At 40.2% G+C, this 24188-nt stretch overlaps 1 protein-coding gene across 2 annotated transcripts in view; it reads left to right on the top strand.

Annotated features, from left to right (window-relative positions):
* The window catches only part of SLC26A5 (solute carrier family 26 member 5), a 36491-nt gene extending 12625 nt beyond the window's left edge, over nucleotides 1–23866 (top strand). Inside the window, exons 6-18 of one of the 2 annotated variants that reach the window (XM_040260779.1) lie at nucleotides 3169–3321; nucleotides 5823–5905; nucleotides 10790–10937; nucleotides 11969–12082; nucleotides 13060–13137; nucleotides 13820–13915; nucleotides 14113–14219; nucleotides 18600–18669; nucleotides 19773–19865; nucleotides 20744–20851; nucleotides 21520–21720; nucleotides 22337–22391; nucleotides 23598–23866. In XM_040260779.1, the coding sequence (XP_040116713.1) occupies nucleotides 3169–3321; nucleotides 5823–5905; nucleotides 10790–10937; nucleotides 11969–12082; nucleotides 13060–13137; nucleotides 13820–13915; nucleotides 14113–14219; nucleotides 18600–18669; nucleotides 19773–19865; nucleotides 20744–20851; nucleotides 21520–21720; nucleotides 22337–22391; nucleotides 23598–23782 (1491 nt within the window). In that variant the 3' untranslated portion in view covers nucleotides 23783–23866. The remainder of the gene's footprint in view (nucleotides 1–3168; nucleotides 3322–5822; nucleotides 5906–10789; nucleotides 10938–11968; nucleotides 12083–13059; nucleotides 13138–13819; nucleotides 13916–14112; nucleotides 14220–18599; nucleotides 18670–19772; nucleotides 19866–20743; nucleotides 20852–21519; nucleotides 21721–22336; nucleotides 22392–23597) is intronic. The other variant, XM_040260780.1, reaches the window with a different exon arrangement.
* Nucleotides 23867–24188: the final 322 nt, after the last annotated feature.

Below are 24188 nucleotides of genomic sequence, written 5' to 3'. Positions count from 1 at the left end.
TCCTGACATTGTACAAGAGACAGGGATCAAGATCATCCCCAAGAAAAAGAAATGCAAAAAGGTGGAATGGTTGTCTGTCGAGGCCTTACAAATAGCTGAGAAAAGAAGAGTAGCTAAAGGCAAAGGAGAAAAGGAAAGATATACCCATCTAAATTCTGAGTTTCAAAGAATAGCAAGGAGAGATAAGAAAGCCTTTCTCAGTGATCAATGCAAAGAAAGAGAGGAAAACAATAGAATGGGGAAGACTAGAGATCTCGTCAAGAAAATTAGAAATACCAAGGGAACATTTCATACAAAAATGGGCATAATAAACGACAGAAACGGTAGAAAGCAGAAGATGTTAAGAAGAGGTGGCAAGAATACACAGAAGAACTATACAAAAAAGAATCTGAAGACCCAGATAACCACGATAGTGTGATCACTCACCTCGAGCCAGACAAATAGGCCTTACGAAGCATCACTGGAGCGCAAAGTCAAGTGCGCCTTAGGAAGCATCACTACGAACAAAGCTACTGGAATTCCAGTTGCGCTATTTCAAATCCTAAAAGATGATGCTGTGAAAGTGCTGCACTCAGTATGCCAGCAAATTTGGAAAACTCAGCAGTGGCCACAGGACTGGAAAAGTCTGTTTTCATTCCAATCCCAAAGAAAGGCAATGCCAAAGAATGTTCAAACTACCACACAATTACACTCATCTCACATGCTAGTAAGGTAATGCTGAAAATTCCCCAAGTGAGGCTTCAACAGTATGTGAACTGTGGACTTCCAAATGTTCAAGCTGGATTTAGAAAAGGCAGAGGAACCAGAGATCAAATTGCAGGCATCCGTTGGATGATAGAAAAAGCAAGAGATTCCAGAAAAACATCTACTTCTGCTTTATTGACTATGCCAAAGCCTTTGACTGTGTGGACAAGAAAATGTGGAAAATTCTTCAAGAGATGGGAATACCAGACCACCTGACCTGCCTCTTGAGAAATCTGTATGCAGGTCAAGGGCTTCCCTGGTGGCTCACATGGTAAAAGCATCTGTCTACAATGCCGGAGACCCGGGTCCAAGCCCTGGGTTGGGAAGATCCCCTGGAGAAGGAAATGGCAATCCACTCCAGTACTATTGCCTGAAAAATCCCATGGACAGAGTAGCCTGGTAGGCTACAGTCTATGGGGTTTCAAAGAGTCAGACATGATGAAACGACTTTACTTTCACTTTTCAAGAAGCAACAGTTAGAACCAGACATGGAACAACAGACTGGTTCCAAAATGCAAAAGGAGTACGTCAAGGCTATATATCGTCAACCTGCTTGTTTAAGTTATATGCAGAGTACATCATGAGAAACGCTGTACTGAAAGAAGCACAAGCTGGAATCACGATTGCCGGAGAAATATCAATAACATCAGATATGCAGATGAAACCACGCTTATGGCAGAAAACAAGAACTAAAGAGCTTCTTGATGAAAGTGAAGGAGGAGAGTGAAAATGCTGGCTTAAAACTCAACACTCAAAAAACAATGATCATGGCATCTTGTCCCATCACTTCATGGCAGATAGATGAGGAAACAATGGAAACAGTCAGAGACTTTATTTTTGGGCTCCAAAATAACTGCACGTGGTGACTGCAGCCATGAAATTAAAAGACACTCCTTGGAAGAAAAGCTATGACCAACCTAGACAGCATATTAAAAAGCAGAGACATTACTTTGCCAACATAGGTCTGTCTAGTCAAAGCTGTGATTTTTCCAGTGGTCATGTATGGATGTGAGAGTTGGACTATAAAGAAAGCTGAGTGCTGAAGAATTTTTTGAACTGTGGTGTTGGAGAAGACTCTTGAGAGTCCCTTGGATGGCAAGGAGATCCAACCAGTCCATCCTAAAGGAAATCAGTCCTGAATATTCATTGGAAGGACTGATGCTGAAGCTGAACGTTCATTATTTTGGCCACCTGATGCGAAAAACTGACTCATTGGAAAAGACCCTGATGCTGGGAAAGATTGAAGGCAGGAGGAGATGGGGATAACAGAGGATGAGATGGGTTGGATGGCATCACAACTCAATGGACATGAGTTTGAGCAAGTTCTTGGAGTTGGTGGTGGACAGGGAAGCCTGACATGCTGCAGTCCATGGGGTCGAAAAGAGACATGACTAAGCGACTGAACTGACTGACTGACTAGATTAGGGATCTAGGAAAGTAGCTTTGAGGAAGTGACAATTAAATTGAGTGTTTCATTGATTAGAATGAAGTCCAGCTGTGGGTGTCCATGCATGCTCAGTCATATCCAACTCTTTGTGACGCTGTGGACTGTAGCCCAGCAGGCTCCTCTGAGCATGGGATTTCCCGGGCAGGAATACTGGAGTGGGTTGCCATTTCCTCCTCCAGGGGATCTTCCCGAGCCAGGCGTCCAACCCACAGCTCCTGCATCTCCCGCATCGGCAGGCAGATTCTTTACCACTGAGCCACCTGAGAAGCCTCCAACTGTGGGAACAGTTCCTAACTAAATTCTTCATTTCCCATAATAGCTGGTAACATGCTTCTTACTGCCTTGTCACAAAGGAAATAGGACAGAGAGGCACACCAGAGAATGCTCTAGGCGTTGATAGGAAAGGTTTGTAGTGCTTGGTGATCATCTACCTGCCTAGGGTCCAGATGAGTACTGACTGCACGTGGGGTGCCGAGACTGCAGCCTCAGGAGACAATTAAGTGGCTTTCTTCTCTTAAGTTTCCTGGGCTTCTTTCTAAGTTTTAGCTACTCTCTTGCCTTCGAAGCTCACCTGATTCCTCTTTCATCTGCTAAAAATGATTTCTCCCACTTTCAGTTCCTAAAAGTTTTTCTGTATATTTGCTTTCAGATTATTATGCTGATATAACCCATGATCCTTTCCTAATGCTCAGGATTCAGCTTCAGGGTGACTCTTCTGAATTTTACAATCCTACATTGAGACATTAGTGTAGCAAAAAACACTGTAATATATGATTGTTGGGTAGGTATTACAACTACAAAGTTGTATAGCTGGGTAAAAATGACTCCTAGTGGTGAAAGCTGCAGAGAGAGATTTCAGCCTGAGAACTGTTAACTGGAAATGTCCACTACTGGGATGGCTAGTGTGAATTAGAACACTAGACTGTCTATTCAGTGGCTATTGCTTGATGTAACATCCAGTGTTCACTGTGTTACAGAGTACAGTTGCTGTGTTGCAGAATGTTAAAAACCTCAACGTGTATTCCCTAGGCGTTGGGCTGATGGTTTTTGGTTTGCTGTTGGGTGGCAAGGAGTTTAATGAGAGATTTAAAGAGAAATTGCCAGCACCCATTCCTTTAGAGTTCTTTGCGGTAAGTCAACTTCCAGCCATGTTCACCTAGCTGTTTCTGTGAAGGGTTTTGAAGTGGGACAGGGGAGAGAGAAGTTAGACCTTTTTTCTCTCTGTTCCTCCAAGAGAAGGTTGGAGTTTGTCAAGGGGAACTTTTACAAATACAGCAAAAAAAAAGAAAAGCATTAAAACATACGCATGGGTGACTTTTAAAATATAGATGAAGACTATCCACAAAAATGTGAATGTAAATTATCTGAGTGAAATTATGGAGATTTTTCTTTCTCAGAGTTTTTATTGTCTAATTGTTTCATAATGAATATGTAATACTTTAATGACTTGAAAAAACTAAGCTGTTTCTAGTTTGAAAAGAGCAAAAGACAAAGGTTCCCAAACTTTGTTAATTCTTGTCACTCATAGGTCAAAAGAAATACCTAACTAATAGTTCCATTTACTAAGTAACCAAGTCCAAACAATTTAATGTATATTTATGTCTAATAACTTAAGAACTGTTTGTAAAAATAATGCATATAAATTGAAATAAAGTGTTATTACATTCTTAAATAACCACAGCAATTTATTAATGAATTTGTGTGGCTTGTGGACACTGCACAACCCCTTGAACCTGGGAATCAGGCACCACTACCCTCATTTCCTGTTCACTTTTGATTTTTGTGTAGTACTTGTTTTCTAAATCACAGTGACCAAAGGCTTTGCAAACCTTTGGTATGACTGAAACCGATGTAGTAGGAACTAATGTGGAAACTGTGAACTACTCAAACTAGAAGTTTGCATGGTATCTGACAGGTGTCCCTATTTGCCATGAAAGTCTCACAGACCCAGTGAGCTCTCCTTGGGACTCTGAGGCACTTTGGTGTAGAGTTTGGAAACCCACAGGAGAAGAAATAAAAAGGATAGGTATCTGATCCAAATTTAGCAAGAAGTTCCAGCCCCAAAACCTACCAACTGGTATAGCTCACAAGGAAGCCCGTGCCTTTGATCCTCTTCATTGCTTTCATCTCGTCTACACCCAAATAGAACTGTTTCTCATCATCTCAAGACCTGTTCTATCACTGGGGTTTGACAAAGATTTCCTGTTTCCTCTTGGAGAACAACAGGAGGTTCTCAGCTCCCTTGCATGGCAAAGGAGAAGGACAATCCCTAATCATGAAGTAAATAATGAAGATTGTTTTTCCTGGCCGAGGTTCCTAGCTCTGTCCACTTTCCAGATTCCCTTTAAAGTTTCCTTCATGTTTCCCAGAGCAATGGTTCTCCAGAATTCTTTCATTGTAATTATGGTGAACCTGTGTTTTTTTGGTTTTGGGTTTTGGGTTTTTTACTTATTTGTGTGTTCCTCAGAACAAGGAAGAAGGAAGCCATGCTGGAAACTTGGGAACAGTATCTGCATGATTCTTTAAACATAAAATTTCTTTCTTATCATAAAATTGTTTGGGGTTTCGTATTCTGTTTCAAAATGCATCTGTGTGTGTTGGTAGGAAAGCTGTAGTTTAAATTATTTACCACTGCATAAAGTTGATGCTCCAGAAACTTGAGCCATGTGTATCCTGTGGATTTGAATTTGGGGGCACTCCCCCAGTTCGAGATGCACAACAGACGCAGTTAAGGGTGGCAGACATTACCACCAACAAAGAGGCATTTCATCATGGGGCCAGAAGCAGCCATGCCCTTGACTTCGCAGGCTGCTGTGTCTGATCATGAGCTTACCTTCTCGTTGGTTCCCTGCAGCAGGCCCCTCCATGGGGGACTGGCTCCCTTCTCTGGCCACCCCTATTCCTGTGCTCGTACATAACCCACTCGGAAAATTCTACAGGCAGTTGTTCTTTGGAATGAAGAAAGTTGCCATCTCTTTTGTTATTTTCTCTTCTTGTATCTCACTGAGGCTTTTACTTCACACACAGACTAAATCCAGAAAACCTTATATATAAGGACACTCAGTGACAGGCGGTTTCGCTCTGACTCTGCCACAGACATGGGAGAAGACAGCCATGCTTCTGGAGGTGCTGGTGGGCACCTCTAACCACCTTGGTGCTGCTGTCCTAGAGACAGAATCCACAGGATGCTGATCCACAATTGTAGATCCAAACATACCTTTTACAATGATACACTGTCACTGTTTCACCCTCACAAGACATATTTCATGTCCTTTGTTTGTGCCACCTTGGCTGGAGCCTTATCTTACTTGTCCTAAATGCAAGCCAGCTCCTAGAAGGTTTTACAGCTTCTTTCTGTTTGTAGCCAACTAGCCAAATGCCTCAGGATAAAACAGAGCAAAGTAAAGAGGAAAGAATTCCAGGTCACAAGGAGACTGTAGAGTCCACTTTAATGTTGTGGAGAAGGGTCATTAGAAAAAGTTAGAAATGCTGGGAGCTAACTATAATTTTTCTTTTTAAAACTGAAAGTGTGAGAATAGATTTGCCTTGGCTAACAAGTTCTTTGAAGTTTATTTTTGTGATGTTTGAATGTTTATTTCTCAAAATGCATTCAGGTTTGTGTCTCTTTCAGGTGGTTATGGGAACTGGCATTTCAGCTGGGTTTAACCTGCATGAATCGTACAATGTGGATGTTGTTGGCACACTTCCTCTGGGGTAGGAAAATAGTTATAAGTAACAGTATGACTTGAATAATCAGTGGATGGATATCTTATATCCTCTACTTTAGTATTCTTGAAATGAAAAATCATTTTCTCCTTTATATCAAATAGCTAAGGGTTTGGGTTTTGTTTTTTTTTTTTTAGCTTGTGTATGTGTGGCAGAGGTTATTGTGGTAAAAATAATAATAATAACATAAAATTCACCATTTTAATCATTAAGTGCATAGTTCAGTATACTAAGTACAGTCACATTGTTGTGAAACAGATCTCCAGAACTTTTTCACCTTGCAAATCTGAAACTCTATACTGTTAAACAATAACTCTCCATTCTGCTTTCCCTCCAGCCCCTACTTTCTATCTCTATGAATCTGATTATTTTAGTACTCATAAGTGGAATCATATACTATTTGCCTTTTTTGTGACTGGCTTGTTTCATTTAGCATAATATCATCAAGGTTCATGTTATAGCATGTGACAGGATTCCCTTTCTCTTTAAAATGGAATAAAATTCCACAGTGTGTCTGTACCACACTTTGTTTATCTTCATTGATGGACATTTGGGTTCTTTCCACCTCTTAGCTACTGTGACTGATCCTGCTATGAGCATGAGTACACAAATATCTCTTCAAGACCCTGTTTTTAGTTATTTTGGATATACACATAGAATTGGCATTGCTAGATCATATGATAGTTCTAGTTTAATTTTTTGAGAACCTCCATTCTGTTTTCTGTAATTGTTGCACCATTTTTCAGTGCCACCAACAATGGTTTTTCTTTTTTTTCCTATATAGCACTTCAGTTCAGTTCAGTTGAGTCGCTCAGTCATGTCCGACTCTTTGCAACCCCATGAATCATAGCATGCCAGGCCTCCCTGTCCATCACCAACTCCTGGAGTTCACTCAGACTCACGTCCATTGAGTCCGTGATGCCATCCAGCCATCTCATCCTCTGTCATCCCCTTCTCCTCCTGCCCCCAATCCCTCCCAGCATCAGAGTCTTTTCCAATGAGTCAACTCTTCACATGAGGTGGCCAAAGTACTGGAGTTTCAGCTTTAGCATCATTCCACTTAGCAGTTTTTTATTAATAGATCTCTTCCTGGGTAGCATAGGAGTTAAAAGCAAAATGACCTAAATCTAGCCTGTCATTTACTAGCTTTGTGACCTTGGGCAAGTCACACACATCTCAAAGCCTCAGTTTCCTCCTTTGCCAAGCAAGCATGGTAATCAGTGACTTTCTGAGGGGCGGTTGTGAGACCTACGAGAAGCAGTGCAGGTAAAGCAGTCCATGTAGTGCCTGGCACACAGTGCATGGTCTAGACACATTAACTGAAAGCTCTGTGGCTCATTATTTCAACCAGTTTTCTTGTTTTAGACCACATATTGCTGCTTTGCTTCATCTGTTTTTCTCTTATCTAATTCTACATTTTTTTAAACTTTACTATTATTTTTTATATTTAGAGGAGTAAGAGTGACTACGAGCCTCTCCTGGTCTCATCTGTCCCTCTCTGATCATCCCTGGCTCACTCTGTATCTCTCTGTGTGTCTCTGGCTTTTTGTCCCTGGTACCGTCTGTTTCTTGCCACCCTCTCCTCTCCTTGCAAAAGAACAGAGTCAGACATTTGCCCACATGTTGGATATTGAAAGAACCTGGCATATTCCATCAGGGCTTGCCCCAGGTACCAGCTAAGAATCTCCAGGGAAGCCCAGAGAAGAGGAGTTGCTCTCCAAGCTAAAGTTCACCCAGGGAGCAAGTGTTGAAGGAGGAAGCCTGCACTCAGCTTCAATGAATTGCTATCATAAATGAGTTCTTATGATTCATTTAAAAGTATAACACAGTGATAATCCTTGCTTTTCTACTTGCACTTATAATTTTTTAAGTACTGTTATACCAACCATGTCAATTGATGGCTCACAATAACACTGTTGATATGTGTTATGTTGATATGTGTTATCCTCACTTAACAGATTAAAAAGTTCATTTATTCTCACTTATTCAGCATATATTTATTGAATGCCTATTAGGTGCTAGGGACACAGCAGTTAAAAACAGAAGTGAACATGGAAGCAAAAAAGTCTTTGCTCTCATGGAGCTGATATTCTACTAGGAGAAATAGGCAATACATCAGTAGTGAGACATGCTGTAAGACAGGGAAAGCCAGGTAAGAGACAGGAGGGGCTGAGGTTGCTCTTTTAGGTAGGTTGTCAGGGAAGGTGACATTTGAGAGATGTGAGTGCGGTTCGGTGAGTCCCAGTCTGGACTCAGAACTCAGTCTTCTGATACCCAGTTGTGTGATCTTTCCATTACCTCACACCTGGGTCACTAACATAGTTAGTCATGTGATAAACACGAGTCTTTGGATCCAATAGATAACCCTATTCAATAACTAATCACAAGTAACTTACATGGTGAATTTTCACACTAAGATTTCTCCTTTTAAAAATTCACATGCTGCCATAATTCCTACCTAGTACCTTCCTTTCCCTATTGCATTATACCCAAATATGCTTTCCCTCTATTAGTAAAAGCTAAACCTTAAAAAAAAAAAAAAGTACCATTTTGAAACTTGGCTTCCCAGAAACTTTATCTTTATGGAACTTTGCTTAAAACCAGGCAGGAAACCAATAATGCCTGTCTAACATCCTATCTATGTACAGTCATACCACTTCAGTGATATATGAGCCTCATTGCCAAACATTTGCTCACAGTTTGTCCGTGTAGGTGAGGCTCAACTGAGTGTCTCACTTGGGGTCTCTCAGGCAGCCACAGACTCTAAAGGGATGACTGGGGCTGGAGGAACCAAGAGGACCTCTGTCTAACAGCTCAGCTGCAGTGGCTGGAACAGCTGAGGGCTAGCTGGCATCTTCTCTCCACACGGGTCTCCAGCGGGGTAGCCAGGGTCTCTGTGTGTTGGCTCAGGGCAACAGGACAGAAGAGCAGAATCTGCCAAGTGGCTTACTGCACTCATTCAGCATCACTCCCACCACGTTCTGGTCAAAGCAAATCAAATGGCCAGCCTGGATTCAACTAGAGGGGAAACAGACGGCATCTAGATCTGGGAGCAGCACACACACGTAAGGGAGGAATTGTTAGTGACTGTGTTTGAAAACACTGCTGTAACTACCACACTTAACCACACACACACACTTAAATACACAATACAGTGTCCAGAAATTGATAGATGACTGTTAAAAGATCCCATTCGTGGCAATATATCACGTTCCTTGGTTTACTTCTCTTAATTCATTGCTGCATGCATCTTTTCTCATATTCTTATTCCTCAGACCCAAACCTGCTGCCATGCCTTCTCTCCTGATTAATGCTTATGCAGCAAAGTTGCAGGGAAAGACAGGAAGTTCTATAGTCAGACCTCTTGGGTCTGATTCCAGCTCTGTCTTCAGCAGATCACTTAACTCTGCAAATATCCATTTTTTTCACCTATACATTGGGATAATAATGACACCTATTTAAAAGGATTGTTGTAAGGACAAACTTGAGTTTAACACATACTAGGTTCCTTTCCTTTGCTCCCCTCCCTTTCCCTTACCCCAGAGCCTGAGACAACCCCTTCATCATTATGATATGACACAGCATGAGAAATAACATGGAGAGGCAGGTTCTTCACAGTTTTTGTTGAACTTGGTAGCTGAGTCATTTGATCTTGGACAAATTGCTTGACCTCACTATACCTCATTTTCCTTATCTGTAAAATGGGGATTATAATGGTGCCTAGCCCACAGTGCTATTAGAGATAGGTAGACACAGAACTTGGCACAAAAAGAAGCACCTAATAAATGACTATAAAAATATACTGTGCATCCATTAATTGATGTTATTATTTAGCCCAATGCCTTGAATTGGAGCAAGTGCCTTTGAAAACCTCTACTGCCCTTTCCCCCATACGATTCCAGGGAATACCTATCCTGTTCTTTCAGGACAAAGGTTCCAAACTATAGGAATGGACCACAAAATTAGGTTCCCCATTAGGAAGCTCCAGGAGTCACATTTATGGCCCCTCCAGACTCCTAGGGTTCCCAGGTGAGACCCAAGAAGTATAATCTGCTGCTGCTCCTTTCCCATGTTAGAAACTCACCTAAAGGGATGTGGGGGAAAAAAGCAGAGTCCTTACATCAAATAGCAAGGGAGAGCAGTGAGTATCCCTGGTGTTGCCTGCTGCTGCTAAGTCGCTTCAGTCGTGTCCAACTCTGTGCAACCCCAGAGACGGCAGCCCACCAGGCTCCCCCATCCCTGGGATTCTCCAGGCAAGAACACTGGAGTGGGTTGCCATTTCCTTCTCCAATGTGGAAAAGTGAAAAGTGAAAGGGAAGTCGCTCAGTCACTCAGTCACTGAGTCGTGTCCGACTCTTAGTGACCCCATGGACTGCAGCCTTCCAGGCTCCTCTGTCCATGGGATTTTCCAGGCAAGAGTACTGGAGTGGGGTGCCATTGCCTTCTCCCTGGTGTTGCTTAGACAGTAGTAATTCTCCAGTGCCTTGTCCAGCTCCCTCCTCACCTCCGTTTTGGTTTGAATGTCTTGGGGCATCTGAGCGCTTCACTGACCCTCTCTTCTTCCTATTCTTGAGTCTTACTTACACCTGCCATACGGGGAGCTGTGAGGTATGGAGTTACTCCTTTTCTAAATAAAATGGCATTGGATCTCTGCTGATAACCCATTCAGGTTGAAAGCTGACACTCTGGGAGTGGGGCCTGGAAAGAACCTGTGCTTCAAAGAGGGCCCTGCTTTTTGCTGAAACAAGTACCCAAGTGCTGATTACCTCATCTGCAGATAGTGCCCCTCCCCCCACTAAAATGCCCCCCTCTAGCTGCATGGTTTTTTCCAGTGGTCACAACACCCAGGTTAAAGTCGGCTTCACTTTTCAGGCTGCTACCTCCAGCCAATCCAGACACCAGCCTCTTCCACCTTGTGTACGTGGATGCCATTGCCATAGCCATCGTTGGATTCTCAGTCACCATCTCAATGGCCAAGACCTTGGCAAATAAGCATGGCTACCAGGTTGATGGCAATCAGGTAAAAATAATTAACTTCCTGCAGATGCTTCCTAGCGGTGTGGTCATCTTACTCTACTGTGAAGTGAAAGTGAAGTCGTTCAGTCATGTCCGACTCTTTGCGACCCCATGGACTGTAGCCTATCAGGCTCCTCTGTCCATGGGATTTTCCAGGCAAGAGTGCTGGAGTGGGGTGCCATTTCCATCTCCAAGCATTAAATCATCAGAACACTGAGGTACTGAATCCTACCTCACCTCATCAGTAGGTGAAATCTCCACTCTGAAGTTTACAGTTTGCCAAACTCCTCTAGGTGCTGTCCCTACTTTAAAGCTCATAGCTTGAGAATCTAATATTTTTCCAGAACCATTTTTACTCTACTCAGAAGCTTTCTCTTTGTTCATTAAACTTTGAGTTTATGATTCTTCACTCAAATATATTATTTGCTCCCTTCTTTTATAAGACAGCTGCAGATAAATTATTTAATCTGAATACCATGAGGCATTAGTTTAGCTTGAAGTGTTACTGTAACACTGGGTAGTTCTAAGAGGAGGCTAGATGTTCTGTGTTTGTATGAGACACAGTGATCCAACTAGGAAGACCAGAAGTTGCCCTGAGATAAGGACTCACTCACTGGTCCAAAGAGGACACTGGCATGGGTTCCTGGATGAACATGAGCCCAGGCATTTAAAAGATGCCAGTAGTCCTATCCACCAATAATTTTCTCTTAAACATCAAAAATATTTTGTCCCTGTTGCTGTAGTTTTCTTTAAAAAGCAAAAATATTCATTATGTAGAGAATGTGCTTAAGAAAGAGGGGGCTAGGTGATGATCACAGCATTTATCTCTAACGCAATAACAATTCAAAATGTTTTTCTCCCACCTTAAATTATGCAATAATTCCTATTTTGAATTCATGCTAAACAGATTTTTATATCTGGAAAGAGAATGAATAGACGGCCCATACTGTTGAAGATGTCCATTAAATGGGTCATCATGCCTGTCTTCCTGAAAAATAACTAATCTCTTTTGTGCTTTCCTTCCATATGGAAAAGGAGCTCATTGCCCTGGGACTGTGCAATTCCATCGGCTCACTCTTCCAGACTTTTTCAATTTCATGCTCCTTGTCTCGAAGCCTTGTTCAGGAGGGAACTGGAGGGAAGACACAGGTGTGTATGCAGCTGGCCCCTAAGGTCTGGTGATTTGGGTAAGAAACTAATCTGATTGTATTCTGCCTGAAGATCCATGCTCCAGTGAGCTGTGTATGAATCAGAGAAAGGCATGATTGGTTGAAGCAAATCACAAGGAACTGAATCTGCAGAAAAGGAGTATATTCGCCAGTCAAATCAAAAAATTAACATTTCTGGCTATGAGTAAACTTCAAGGTTCAGACATAGGATGTTGTCATGAAAGCCTGAGAGTGAGTGTGGGCAGATTGCCAGCCCCGTCCCATAGACCTTTCTGAAGTGATGGAAATGTTCAATATTTGTGCTCTCCAGTATGGCAACCACTAGTCATATGGCCTTCTTGAACACTTGAAATGTGGCTAGTGCAACCAAGACCTGAATTTTTAATTTTATTTAATTTACTTTTTACAATTGAAATAACCACACATGGCTACTGCAAATGGACAATAAAGCCATGTCTGAACTCTTCTGGCCCCTGTGTGTCTTAGGTCTGCACCATATATCTCCTTTTCTCCACCACTGGCATGGGCATTTCATTCAGGGTATTTAAGCATTTCAGCTTCTGTCTAAAGGCTAAAAGACTTCTTGGTGGCTTAGCTGGTAAAGAATCCGCCTGCAATGCGGTAGACCTGAGTTCAGTCCCTGGGTTAGGAAGATCACCCGGAGAAGGGAACAGCTACCCACTCCAGTATTCTAGCCAGGAGAATTTCATGGACTGTATAATCCATGGGGGTCACAAAGAGTCAGACATGACTGAGCGACTTTCACCTGAAGGCTGTAAGAGGAACCAAAACCTCAGAAATAGAGTGGGAAACAGTTACAGGTTTATGTAATGGTATGGATGACTTATGTGAAGCCATATCTTTCCATAGTGATTTTCAACAGACTACGAGGAACCTATGTCCCACTTCTCACTCAAGTCTCCTAAAAGCCCCTTCCATGTGTCTTTTCTCATCCAGCTTGCAGGTTGTTTGGCTTCATTAATGATTCTGCTGGTCATATTAGCCACTGGATTTCTCTTTGAATCACTACCTCAGGTGTGTACCCTGGACTTGGTGAGAGATTTTTCCATGTGTAGAGATTTTACAGTTTTACTAGTTGACATTTTTGTAACTCTCGTGGATTTTTACTATAACCCTAGAAGGGTAGTAGCAAAAAAGGTCAACACTAGGGTCGATATCCTCTTCTACAATCTGCCAATACCTGGGACCTACAGGAAGCCTTCTCAACATCTCTGGTTCTGTTTCCTTATTTGCAAAGCAGAGGTTTGGGTTCGGCTTATCTCCAAGGTCCCTTCTCTCTGATCTTTTATGACCTTATACTGCTATTAAAAATTTGAGATGGCCTACACTCATAAAACATTTAACCTAGTAGAGCTTAGGAACGACATAGTGTATAAAACTCATGATGCAGGAAGACCATGGAGGAAATCATTCCTTGAGTACCATTTAATTCTAAACCTCTTGGCCACCATACAGGTTTGCTACTAGGATATAAACCTGGTTTTCCAGGGCCCATTTTAGCTAACCAAGTCCTGAAAATCCAGGTGTTCTTGGCTCCAAACATACCATCACTGCTGTGTAGGAAGTGAGTGGATAGAGGATGTGGGGAGGGCAGCAGGAGGACAGTGAGGGGCCAGCAAGGCTCCTGAGGACACAGTGTGTCCAGGGGGTCTCTGGACACAAGAGGGGAGGCATGTGTGGATGTGCTGTGTTTCAGGCTGTGCTGTCGGCCATTGTGATCGTCAACCTGAAAGGAATGTTTATGCAATTCTCAGATCTCCCCTTTTTCTGGAGAACCAGCAAAATAGAGCTGGTAAGTAACAAAGGTGATTGTTAGGTGAGTATGTCATAGCAACAGATGAATTGTTGCTGGTAAAAATGTGAGAAAGATAAGTTACTGTGGCCAGTTATTATATGCAGTATCCAGTTAAGCAAGGCTAAGTACCGTGTGTGTGTGACTCAGGAAGTTTTTCACATGATTCTACCTAAAGCTCTCTGTCTTTTGTTTAGACCATCTGGCTTACCACTTTTGTTTCCTCCTTGTTCCTGGGACTGGACTATGGTTTGATTACTGCTGTGATCATCGCACTGCTGACTGTGATTTACAGAACACAGAGGTGAGAGTGCAGATTGGCTTGGGTGTGTTTCCTGCCTGACACTTCAACAGTGACTTTAGATACAGACCAGAGCAGTAGATAAAACATGGCCCTTCCCTTCAAAAAGGCTTCACTCTCCTAAGAATGATAGATTCATGATGATGCTGCTGCTGCTAATCATGGTAATGAAGTAATGGTGGCATTAAATTATTGTGGTTATGTGCCTGGCTCTGTGCAAAGATCCATGCTTTGTATCATTTCATCCTTATAGACTGATGACTGTTAGCATCCCCATTTCACAGACGTGGAAACAGGGGCCTAGACTGATTAAGATCATACAGCAAGTGGTAGACGATGATTCAAATATGAGTTTTTGTGAATCCAGAGGCTAATTCATAAAGAGCATTTTATAATCCATCTTCAAGAAATTGAAATACATGATTATAAGTGCTTCAGTAACCATAAGCAAGGTACAGTGATAATAAACATAAAAAATGGCCAGATAAAACCCCATCAGAGTTCATAAAGAGAGACTTTCTTGCTCCTTGGGGTGATTAGAAAAGAAACAAGGAGTATTTAGACCTGAGGTTTATCAGTGCATTCCAGCTGGTCAGGAAGACCTTTTCCGCATCTGTCTGTTGAAATCCTCATACACTAAGACCCCACTCACCCAGCCAGAGAGCTCTCATCCTCCCCTGTGTGCCCACAACAGTGCTTTGGTCCTCCAGCACCTCGCATGTCTCCAGGTTACTTGTGTTTTGTGCGGTCCATATGCTAAGTCACTTCAGTTACATCCAGCTCTTTGCTACCCTGTGGACTGTAAATCTCCAGGCTCCTCTGTACATGGGATTCTCCAGGCCAGAATACTGGAATGAGTTGCCATTTCCTCCTCCAGGGCATCTTCCCAACCCTGGGATCGAACCCTCATCCCTTTTGTCTCCTGCTTGGGCAGGCAGGTTCTTTACCACTGTTGCCACCTGTGGTCCATGTGTTAACCCCTACTCACCCCTGCCCCCTGGCAACTAGATTGCAACATACGGACAGCGTTTTGAGTCTCTTTCAAAAGGTTTTATCCTAACTGTGAACTCAGCTGAGAACCTTTCTTCTTGTCTACAGTATCAGTCCTTGGTGTTATATTTGTCCACAGTCATCACTAGACTGTGAACACGAGCAACTTAATTGTAGAGGTGAGATTCCTGGAGCCCAGAACCAGCACATGATTGTGTGTTCACTGAATGCTTGTTGAGGGAACCCACCTAGAAAAACCTGTGACATTTCTGCTATGGATTCTAACTCACAAAGCAGTTGTACATACATGCTGAGGAATACCAGAGCATGGTAACAAGGCCATGAAATGTCAAAGAAAAGACCTTGAGCCAAATTCTGTGTCTGCCAAGCTCTCTAACTTGAACAACTCACCTAACCCCACTGGACTTCAGTTTCTTTTCTACATGATAGCAGAAATAAACCCAGTATATTTTTAATGGGCTATAATAAGGTAATATCAGGTGTTTAAGAAATAGTACCTATCATCATTTCACTGTCTACTTTGAGCCAGACTCTAAAGATATAGAAATTTGTGTTCTTGAAAAATAATGTTTAAAATCTATTCATTTGGGACTTCCTTAGCGGTCCAGGAGCTAAGACTCTACACTCTCAATGCAAGGGCCCTGGGTTCAATTCCTGGTCAAGGAACACAAAATCTCACATGCTGTGAGTGAGAGTTCACATGCTGCAACTAAAGATCTCACATACCACTATGAAGATGAAAGATCCCACATTCCACAACTAAGACCCAGCACAGCCACAGAAATCAATAAGTAATTTTTTAAAATCTACTCACTTGCTATTATTTTCTCCCATTCTGAGGGTTGTCTTTTCACCTTGTTTATAGTTTCCTTTGCTGTGCAAAAGCCTTTATGTTTAAGTAGGTCCCACTTGTTTATTTTTGTTTTTATCTCCTTTATTCTAGAAGGTGGATTGTAGAGGATCTTGCTGTGATTTATGTCATAGAGTGTTCTGCCTATGTTTTCCTCTATGAGTTTTATAGTTTCTGGTCTTATGTTTAGATCTTTAATCCATTTTGAGTTTATCTTTGTATATGCTGTTATGAAGCATTCTAATTTCATTCTTTTACACATAGCTGTCCAGTTTTCCCAGTGCCACTTATTGAAGAGACTGTCTTTTCCCCATTGTATATTCTTGCTTCATTTGTCAAAAATAAGGTGCCCATAGGTGCGTGGGTTTATCTCTGGGCTTTCTGTCTTGTTCCACTGGTCTGTGTTTCTGTTTTTGTGCCAGTTCCATACTGTCTCGGTGACTGTAGCTCTGTAGTATAGTCTGAGGTAAGGAAGGTTGATTCCTCCAGCTTCATTCTTCTTTTTCAAGATTGCTTTGCCTATTTGAAATCTTTTGTGTTTCTATACAAATTGTGAAATTTTTTGTTCTAATTCTGTGAAAAATGCCATTGGTAAGTTGACAGGGATTGCACTGAATCTGTAGACTGCATTTGGTAGTATAGTCGTTTTCACATTATTGATTCTTCCAACCCAACAACATGGACTATCTTTCCATCTGTTTTACATCATCTTTGATTTCTTTCATCAGTGTCTTAACAGTTTTCTGTATACAACTCTTTGATTCTGTAGGTAGGTTTACTGCTATGTATTTTATTCTTTTTGTTGCAATAACTTTCTGATTTTTTTGTTGTTAGGTGTAGGAATACAAATAATAGCAAATGAAACAACTGATAAAGCATTAATTTCCAAATTATACAAGCAGCTCATGCAACCCAACACCAGAAAAATAAGCACCCCAATCAAAAAGTAGGCAGAAGATGACCTAAACAGACATTTCTCCAAAGAAGACATACAAACACATGAAAAGATGCTCAACATCACTCATTATTAGAGAAATGCAAATCAAAACTACAATGAGATACCATCTCACACTGATCAGAATGGCCATCATCAAAAAATCTACAAACAATAAATGCTGGAGAGGGTGTGGAGAAAAAAGAACCTTCTTTCACTATTGGTGGGAATGTAAATTGATACAGCAACTATGGAATACAGTATGGAGATCCCTTAAAAAACTAGGAATAAAACTACCATATGACTCAACAACCCCATTTCTGGGCATATACCCTGAGAAAACCATAATTGAAAAAGACACAAGTACCCCAGCTATTTAGAGTAGGTAGGACATGGAAGCAACCTATCTGTCCATAAACAGATGAATGGATAAAGAAGCTGTGGTACACAGCTGTGGTACATATATACAATGGAATGTAACTCAGCCATAAAAAGGAACACATTTGAGTCAGTTCTAAAGAAGTGGATGAACCTAGAGCCTATTATACAGAGTGGAGTAAGCAGAAAGAGAAAAACAAATATTAACACATATACATGGAATCTACAGAAGTGGTACTGATGAGCCTATTTGCAGGACAGCAGTTAAGACGCATACATAAAGAACAGACTTGTGGACACAGAGAGGTGGGGAGGAGAGGGTGGGACAGATCCAGAGAGCAGCATGGAAACATATACGCTACCATACGTGAAACAGACAGCCAGTGGGAATTTGCAGTATGACTCAGGGAATTCAAACCAGCGCTCTGTGACAACCTAGAGGGGTGGGATGGGGTGGGAGGTGGGAGAGAGGTTCAAGAGGGAGGAGAGATATGTATACCTATGGCTGATATATGTTGATACATGCCAGAAACCAACAAAATATTGTAAAGCAGTTGTCCTTCAATTAAATATGTTTTAAAAAAATCTATTCACACTAAACTTAAGGAAACTCCTATGCTGATTTGAGATTTTTGTTTTCTCCCCACACCTTCTGTTGATCCTCCAACCTCTTGCTCCACAAGTCAGTTCTCTTATTTCAAATAAAATGAAAATCCCCTCTCCTGTTTTAGAATTAGAGCAGGAAGATAATTCTGTCTACCGAGTGACATGAGATCATGTCCCAGACATAGTTTGAACTCTGCACAGTTCATTTTTCCTCCCATCTTTAAATCCCTAAGTCTTTTGTCTGGAACAGATTGTGTGTGTGATATGTGGGTGGTATATGCGAGCATGTGTGTGGTGTTATGTGTGTGTGTGTGTGGTGTGAGGCGTATGTGCTGTGTATGTAAACTGTATGTGTGAGGTGTCTGTGGGTGGGGGGTGTGGGATGTGTCAGGTTTGGGATGGTACAGGGAATGCAAATGTAAGTGGAGCCCTTCTGAAAAATGACCGTAAAAGCACCAAATAAACGAAAAGAGAAAAGAACCAGATATCCCTGAAGTCACTAGCAAATCCATACAGGATTTGCAAATGTGCAGAATCTTGTGTTTCCATCACTACCTGAGCATCAGCATGATAGTATTTTAACATACTCCCTCTCTGTCTGCAGTCCAAGCTACAAAGTCCTTGGGCAGCTTCCTGACACCGATGTGTACATTGATATAGATGCGTATGAGGAGGTAGGTCCTTTTTTCTATCATTTTAAATGGTTGTAAGCATATGATATGATTGGCTTATTAAGTATTATTTTTATTCAGGATAGAGAGTTAGGGGTGGAGATGTGGGAAGTGTGGTGATCAGAGTGAAAAGTCTGAATTTCCATTTACTGTCTGGATTCAGTTTTATAGTTTATACATCAGCTACACAGCCTCTTAATAATATTTTTCCTCTTTTTTAATGAGGATAAATATATATTCTTGGACTTAAAGTATATGTTTACAAAATACCAAGACTGTTTGCCAGGGTAGTCTGTGTGTGTGTAATTTCCTTCTGATGAATTCAAATGGGTGATAAAATTCTAATATTGGTTAATGTAGGTGTCTAATATTGTACAATGTAGGTGGTGGAGCTGTGGAATTCTCCTACTTCGTTTTTTTTTCTGCTTCATTTTTAGTGGTTAAAACTATGGCTTAAAATATCCTTGACTTTGAATTTTCTTTCCTGATGTGGAATCTCTTATGTAGAATCTTTTACAAGGTCTTAAACTGGTTTTATCTGTTTGTTTTGTGTTTGGGAAGAAGTTATCAGACTCACTGTAAGATATTAATAAATTAGACTTGTGGTAGGATTGGTATATTTTCCCCCTTCCAAAGAATTATGTGCTTAATTACCTGTTTCCAACTGCATTCCAGAATTTCACGAGGCTTCTTGATAAAATTTTCACCTGAGTCTGTTTTGACTCCTACCCACATTCTGTGAATAAACCAATATAAACTTCTGTTCTTTTTATGTGACTGCTTCTCAGTTTGAGTGGCAGCTCCCCTCTCCTAGATTAGCTTTTTTAATGGTTTTCAGTTTCTTCTTTGTATTTTATGGTTTAAAAAAAATGAAAAAAAGACTTTTAAAAGAAATGGGAAGATGTGCATTTTCGAAGGCCTTCCCTTCAACATGCCTTCCTTCAGAACATGAGCAGGTCAGCTAGACTGGCATTATTTTATTTAAACACTGTCAAAGGGTCTGTGGCAACATCTGTATTAATTTTCAAGTTGGAAAAGGGAGGCAGTTGAAGTTTTGATTCTGAAATATTTCCATATATTAAATTCACTAACATTTTATTTTTCAGGTGAAAGAAATTCCTGGAATAAAAATTTTCCAAATAAATGCCCCAATTTACTATGCAAATAGTGACTTATATAGCAATGCATTAAAGAGAAAGGTGAGTCACAAGAATTAAGAGTGATTATTTCTGAGGACGGAATCTAAAGACTGATAGGCATGTGAGGGTCACTTACATGTCTGTATATACCATTTATACTATTTCATTCTCTCCATCTCTATTTTTTTTTAATTATAGTAAAATATAACTTAAAATTTATCATTTTAATGATTTGCAATTATACAAGTCAGTGGATGGAATTAAGTACGTTTTAATTGTTGAGTAACCAACACCACCATTCTTTCTCTTTTAATATATGCATATAGTTGTTTCAGGAATATTTAGAAAAAAATTAAGTTTCTCATTCTTGGGAATACATGGATTCCTTTGGTCATGATTAGTACTCCACCCCACACTATCCGCTAAAGAGGAAAACCTCCCAGTCAACCCACACAATCTCTTAAATATAAACAGCTGAGAGATCTAAGTTTGTAATACACTACTTTAAAATTCTTTTCAGGGACTTCCCTGGTGGTCCAGTGGGTTAAGACTATGCTTTCCAGTGCTGGGGGTGTGGGTTCAGTTCCTGGTCGGGAAGTAAAGATATCCCACACGCCTCGTGGCCAAAAACCGAAGCTTACAACAGAACTAGTATCGTAACAAATTGAATAAGGACCTTAAAAGAGTGGTCCACATTAAAATTCTCTTTAATGTTTAGCTTCTGGCTGTCTTGAATCAAGACCAAGAATAAGAAAAGTTACCAATGTTCTTTTAATGAGGGAGTAACCCAGTTCAGGGCATTTGAGAGAGAGGTAGAGCAAGGGTTAGGGTGATAACTTGGCATAGAAAACAATCAGATGGAGAGAATTAAAGATTAATTGCTTTGGGTGGACTCTGGGAGCAAGAAGTGATTTTTGCATTTATTGCCCTCTGTAAAGACTGGAGTGAACCCGGCCTTCATAATGGGAGCAAGAAGAAAGGCAATGAGGAAATATGCTAAGGAAGTTGGCAATGCCAACATGGCCAACGCGACCGTCGTCAGAGTAGTGAGTAGTCCCTTCAGTGTAGCTTCCCTTTGTCTCTTGATCTGCATGCTCCCCCTTTACTCTTGATCTGCATGCCCCTCACCTTTTAACACAGCATGAAGTCTAAAATAGGAAAGCTTAGAAATAAGGTAAGTATCCTTCATATATTAAAAATACATAATAAGGTCAGTTATGAGAATGCTTCTGAAATAAGTAGTGATAGGCAGGAAAATGTGATTTTTAGAAATGAAAATCACATAGTACCTTAATAAATGTTACTATTATTACTTTGTCAGAAATTCATTCAGCTGATAGTGGAAAAAAACCTCAAAGACTGGTTTTTGCTGTTTGGTCTTATGGTAACTGTGGTCTGTCATGTTGAAATTAATAAGGCTATTTTAGAAGTGAGAGGAAAATGGATATGAATAGTAAAGAAAGTGGTTTCATTAGAGGAAGAGGAAGGAAAAAATAGAGGAAGAGAAGAAAAAAAAAGAAACAGCTAAAATTGAATATTGGGTACATATCCTTTTTTGTCATATACAAGGCTGGAATATAGTGAGTAATTTAGGAGAGATCTGCTATAATCAGAAACTGGAGAATATAAGGATTAATTTTTCTCTCATAAATCTTTCTCAGAACCAAAATATGAGTTGTTTATAGAATTCTGGTTTGGTTTGATTTTGACGTAGGATGCCGAAGTAGACGGAGAAGATGGCACCAAGCCTGAGGAAGACGAGAATGAAATAAAATACCCCCCAATAGTCATCAAGAGCACCCTTCCTGAGGAACTGCAAAGATTTATGCCCCCAGGGGATAACATCCACACCATCATTCTGGATTTTACGCAAGTCAATTTTATTGATTCTGTTGGTGTAAAAACTCTGGCAGGGGTAAGCATCATCTTCAAGGAGTCTTTTAAGGATAATATCTCTGTGCCCAGAATCACCATCAGTTAAATCAGAAAACTGAACTAGGGTTTTCAACTCTCAAAATTTGGTTGCTGTTGCTTTTGTTTTTCAACTTTTCGTTGTTAAAAAGAACAAAAATATACAAAAGTAAAGAGCAGAGTGTAATGAACCCCCTGTAACCATCACTCAGCTTCAACAATTATCAATTCATGACCAATTTTGTTTCGTTTATCCCCTACACCCACTTTACCCTCCTCTTATTTTGAAGCACATCTCAGTCATCATATAATCTATAAATATTTTAGTATATATCTCTTTGAGAAGATTTTTTTAAGTCATTACCATAATGATTTTATTACACTTGAATAAAATTTAACAAGAATTCTTCAATGTTCCAAGTCATTATTGTTGATATAAAAATCAAACAAAATGCAAATTTTAAATGATTAGTTCAAAATGCATAATTTTTGAAGCAAAGTCACTCAAGTGAATGAACCAGAGCACCTTATATCACTAAATACATATTAGTAGAAAGAAACTTCCTCTTGATACCTCACAGAGTCAAGAGAAACTAAACTTTATTTCAACGTTCTTACAGATTGTGAAAGAATATGGAGATGTCGGTATTTATGTATATTTAGCAGGATGCAGTGGTGAGTACAATTTTAGAATGGGGAGGCATTTTATTTATTTATTTCTAAAACAGAATTCATATTATATTTATAATAATTTTTGTTATAAAAAAACTAAACAGCATCCATGAAGAGAAAACTTCATCTCTCTGCATCCTTGGGGGAGGTATTTTAACATTTTGGTTTTGTTTCTTTTTTTAATAACTACACTTAGAAGAGTTTTCCCTTAATTTTAGTTTTGGTGAAAATGAAAAATATTCTTCTGAAAATTACTCTGAAACTAAGCTTTGAAATTAGCAACTTAACAGGCACTAACATTCCTGGGTTACTTGTGGCAGGCCTCTTGCACTGGAATTTGAGGAAAGGAGCTAGTAAATCATTGTGAAGGAGTTGTGGTTTTTTTTAGTAATCATGTATTTAATGGCTGCCATAACAAAGTTATATAAAATCATTTAAGTGTTTTACCATGCAATGCCTGTTATTTTTAATATAAATTTTGGTTAAAACAATACTTGAAAATTAAATCCACATAAAGGCTTCACTTTTCACCTACCAGAATGGCAAAAATCGGAAATGTTTGACAGCAGGCTCTATAGGCTCGCTATGGGAGGATAGGAACCCTGACATTGCTGGTGGGAGTGCAAACTGCAGCAGCCGCTATGGAGACCAGACCAGCATTTTCTTTCCAAATAACAAATTCATTTTTACCTTTAACCCAGAAAATCCAGCAACATGCTACACACACTCAAAATGACACATTACATGATTAATCATCACAGTATACAAAAACAAAAGGCCAAAATCAATTTGTGTCAAACAGAAGGGGCCAGTTAAATAAACCATACATAGAACACTGTGTAATGGTAAAAAAAAAAAAAAAAAAAAGAGTGAAAAGATTAAGTAAAAAATAAATCCTGAATTTTATATATATGTACATGTACACATGTATACATACACATACATACCAAAAGATGATGCTATCTTTGGGGTAATGGAAAATAATAAATATATACTTATATTTACATCTGCATAAAGACATACTGTAAGAATACACAAGAAAATAATAAAAGTAGCTTCCTTGACCAGGGGAGTGATGTCATGAGGACAAGTATTGGGGTGAGATTTTTTACTTTATATCATTTAAATATTTTATGTGAAAGTGTTATTTTTTTAATGTTTAAGACTGACACCCAGAGTGTGGGCTAACTTTCCCTTTTTCTTTTATAGCCCAAGTTGTGAATGACCTCACTCGAAATCGATTCTTTGAAAATCCTGCCTTACAGCAGCTGCTGTTTTATAGCATTCACGACGCAGTCTTAGGCAGCCAAGCCCGAGAAGCGCTTGCTGAACAGGAAGGCTCGGCTGTTCCTCCCCAGGAGGACTCCGAGCCCAACGCCACTCCCGAGGCCTAGGGGAGGAGTTCAGCCTGCCGTGGGGTATGAACCTCTCGTGATTGTTAACCTACATGCTTTAAATACTAGACTCTAAGTTGTTCTGTTTTTTTTTTTTTCCCCCTGAGGGTAAATACTAGTAGTCAAGGCTTGATTTGGAGGGTGAATGGCACACAGCAAGATGTATCTTACTTGTATTTTTTTTTTAATTGACTATTTCAAAAATGTTAGCCTCTTGCCTGCCTTTATTGTTCAATGACATTTCTGTTACTTTTTAGTATTGTCTTTGTGAGCCAAGCACTTAAAAATTTATTTAAGTACTTTATCCACAAATCAGGTATGCTTTCACCAGATGGGTAGCAGTTCTGAGTTTTTCTTCTTGTTGATCTACAGACTTTCTGTAATCAGTTACTTCACAGAAGTGGCG

Source organism: Oryx dammah, unplaced genomic scaffold, assembly GCF_014754425.2.
Source record: "Oryx dammah isolate SB20612 unplaced genomic scaffold, SCBI_Odam_1.1 HiC_scaffold_18, whole genome shotgun sequence".
Lineage (NCBI taxonomy): Eukaryota > Metazoa > Chordata > Mammalia > Artiodactyla > Bovidae > Oryx > Oryx dammah.
This window is presented reverse-complemented; position numbering and strand designations above follow the sequence as displayed.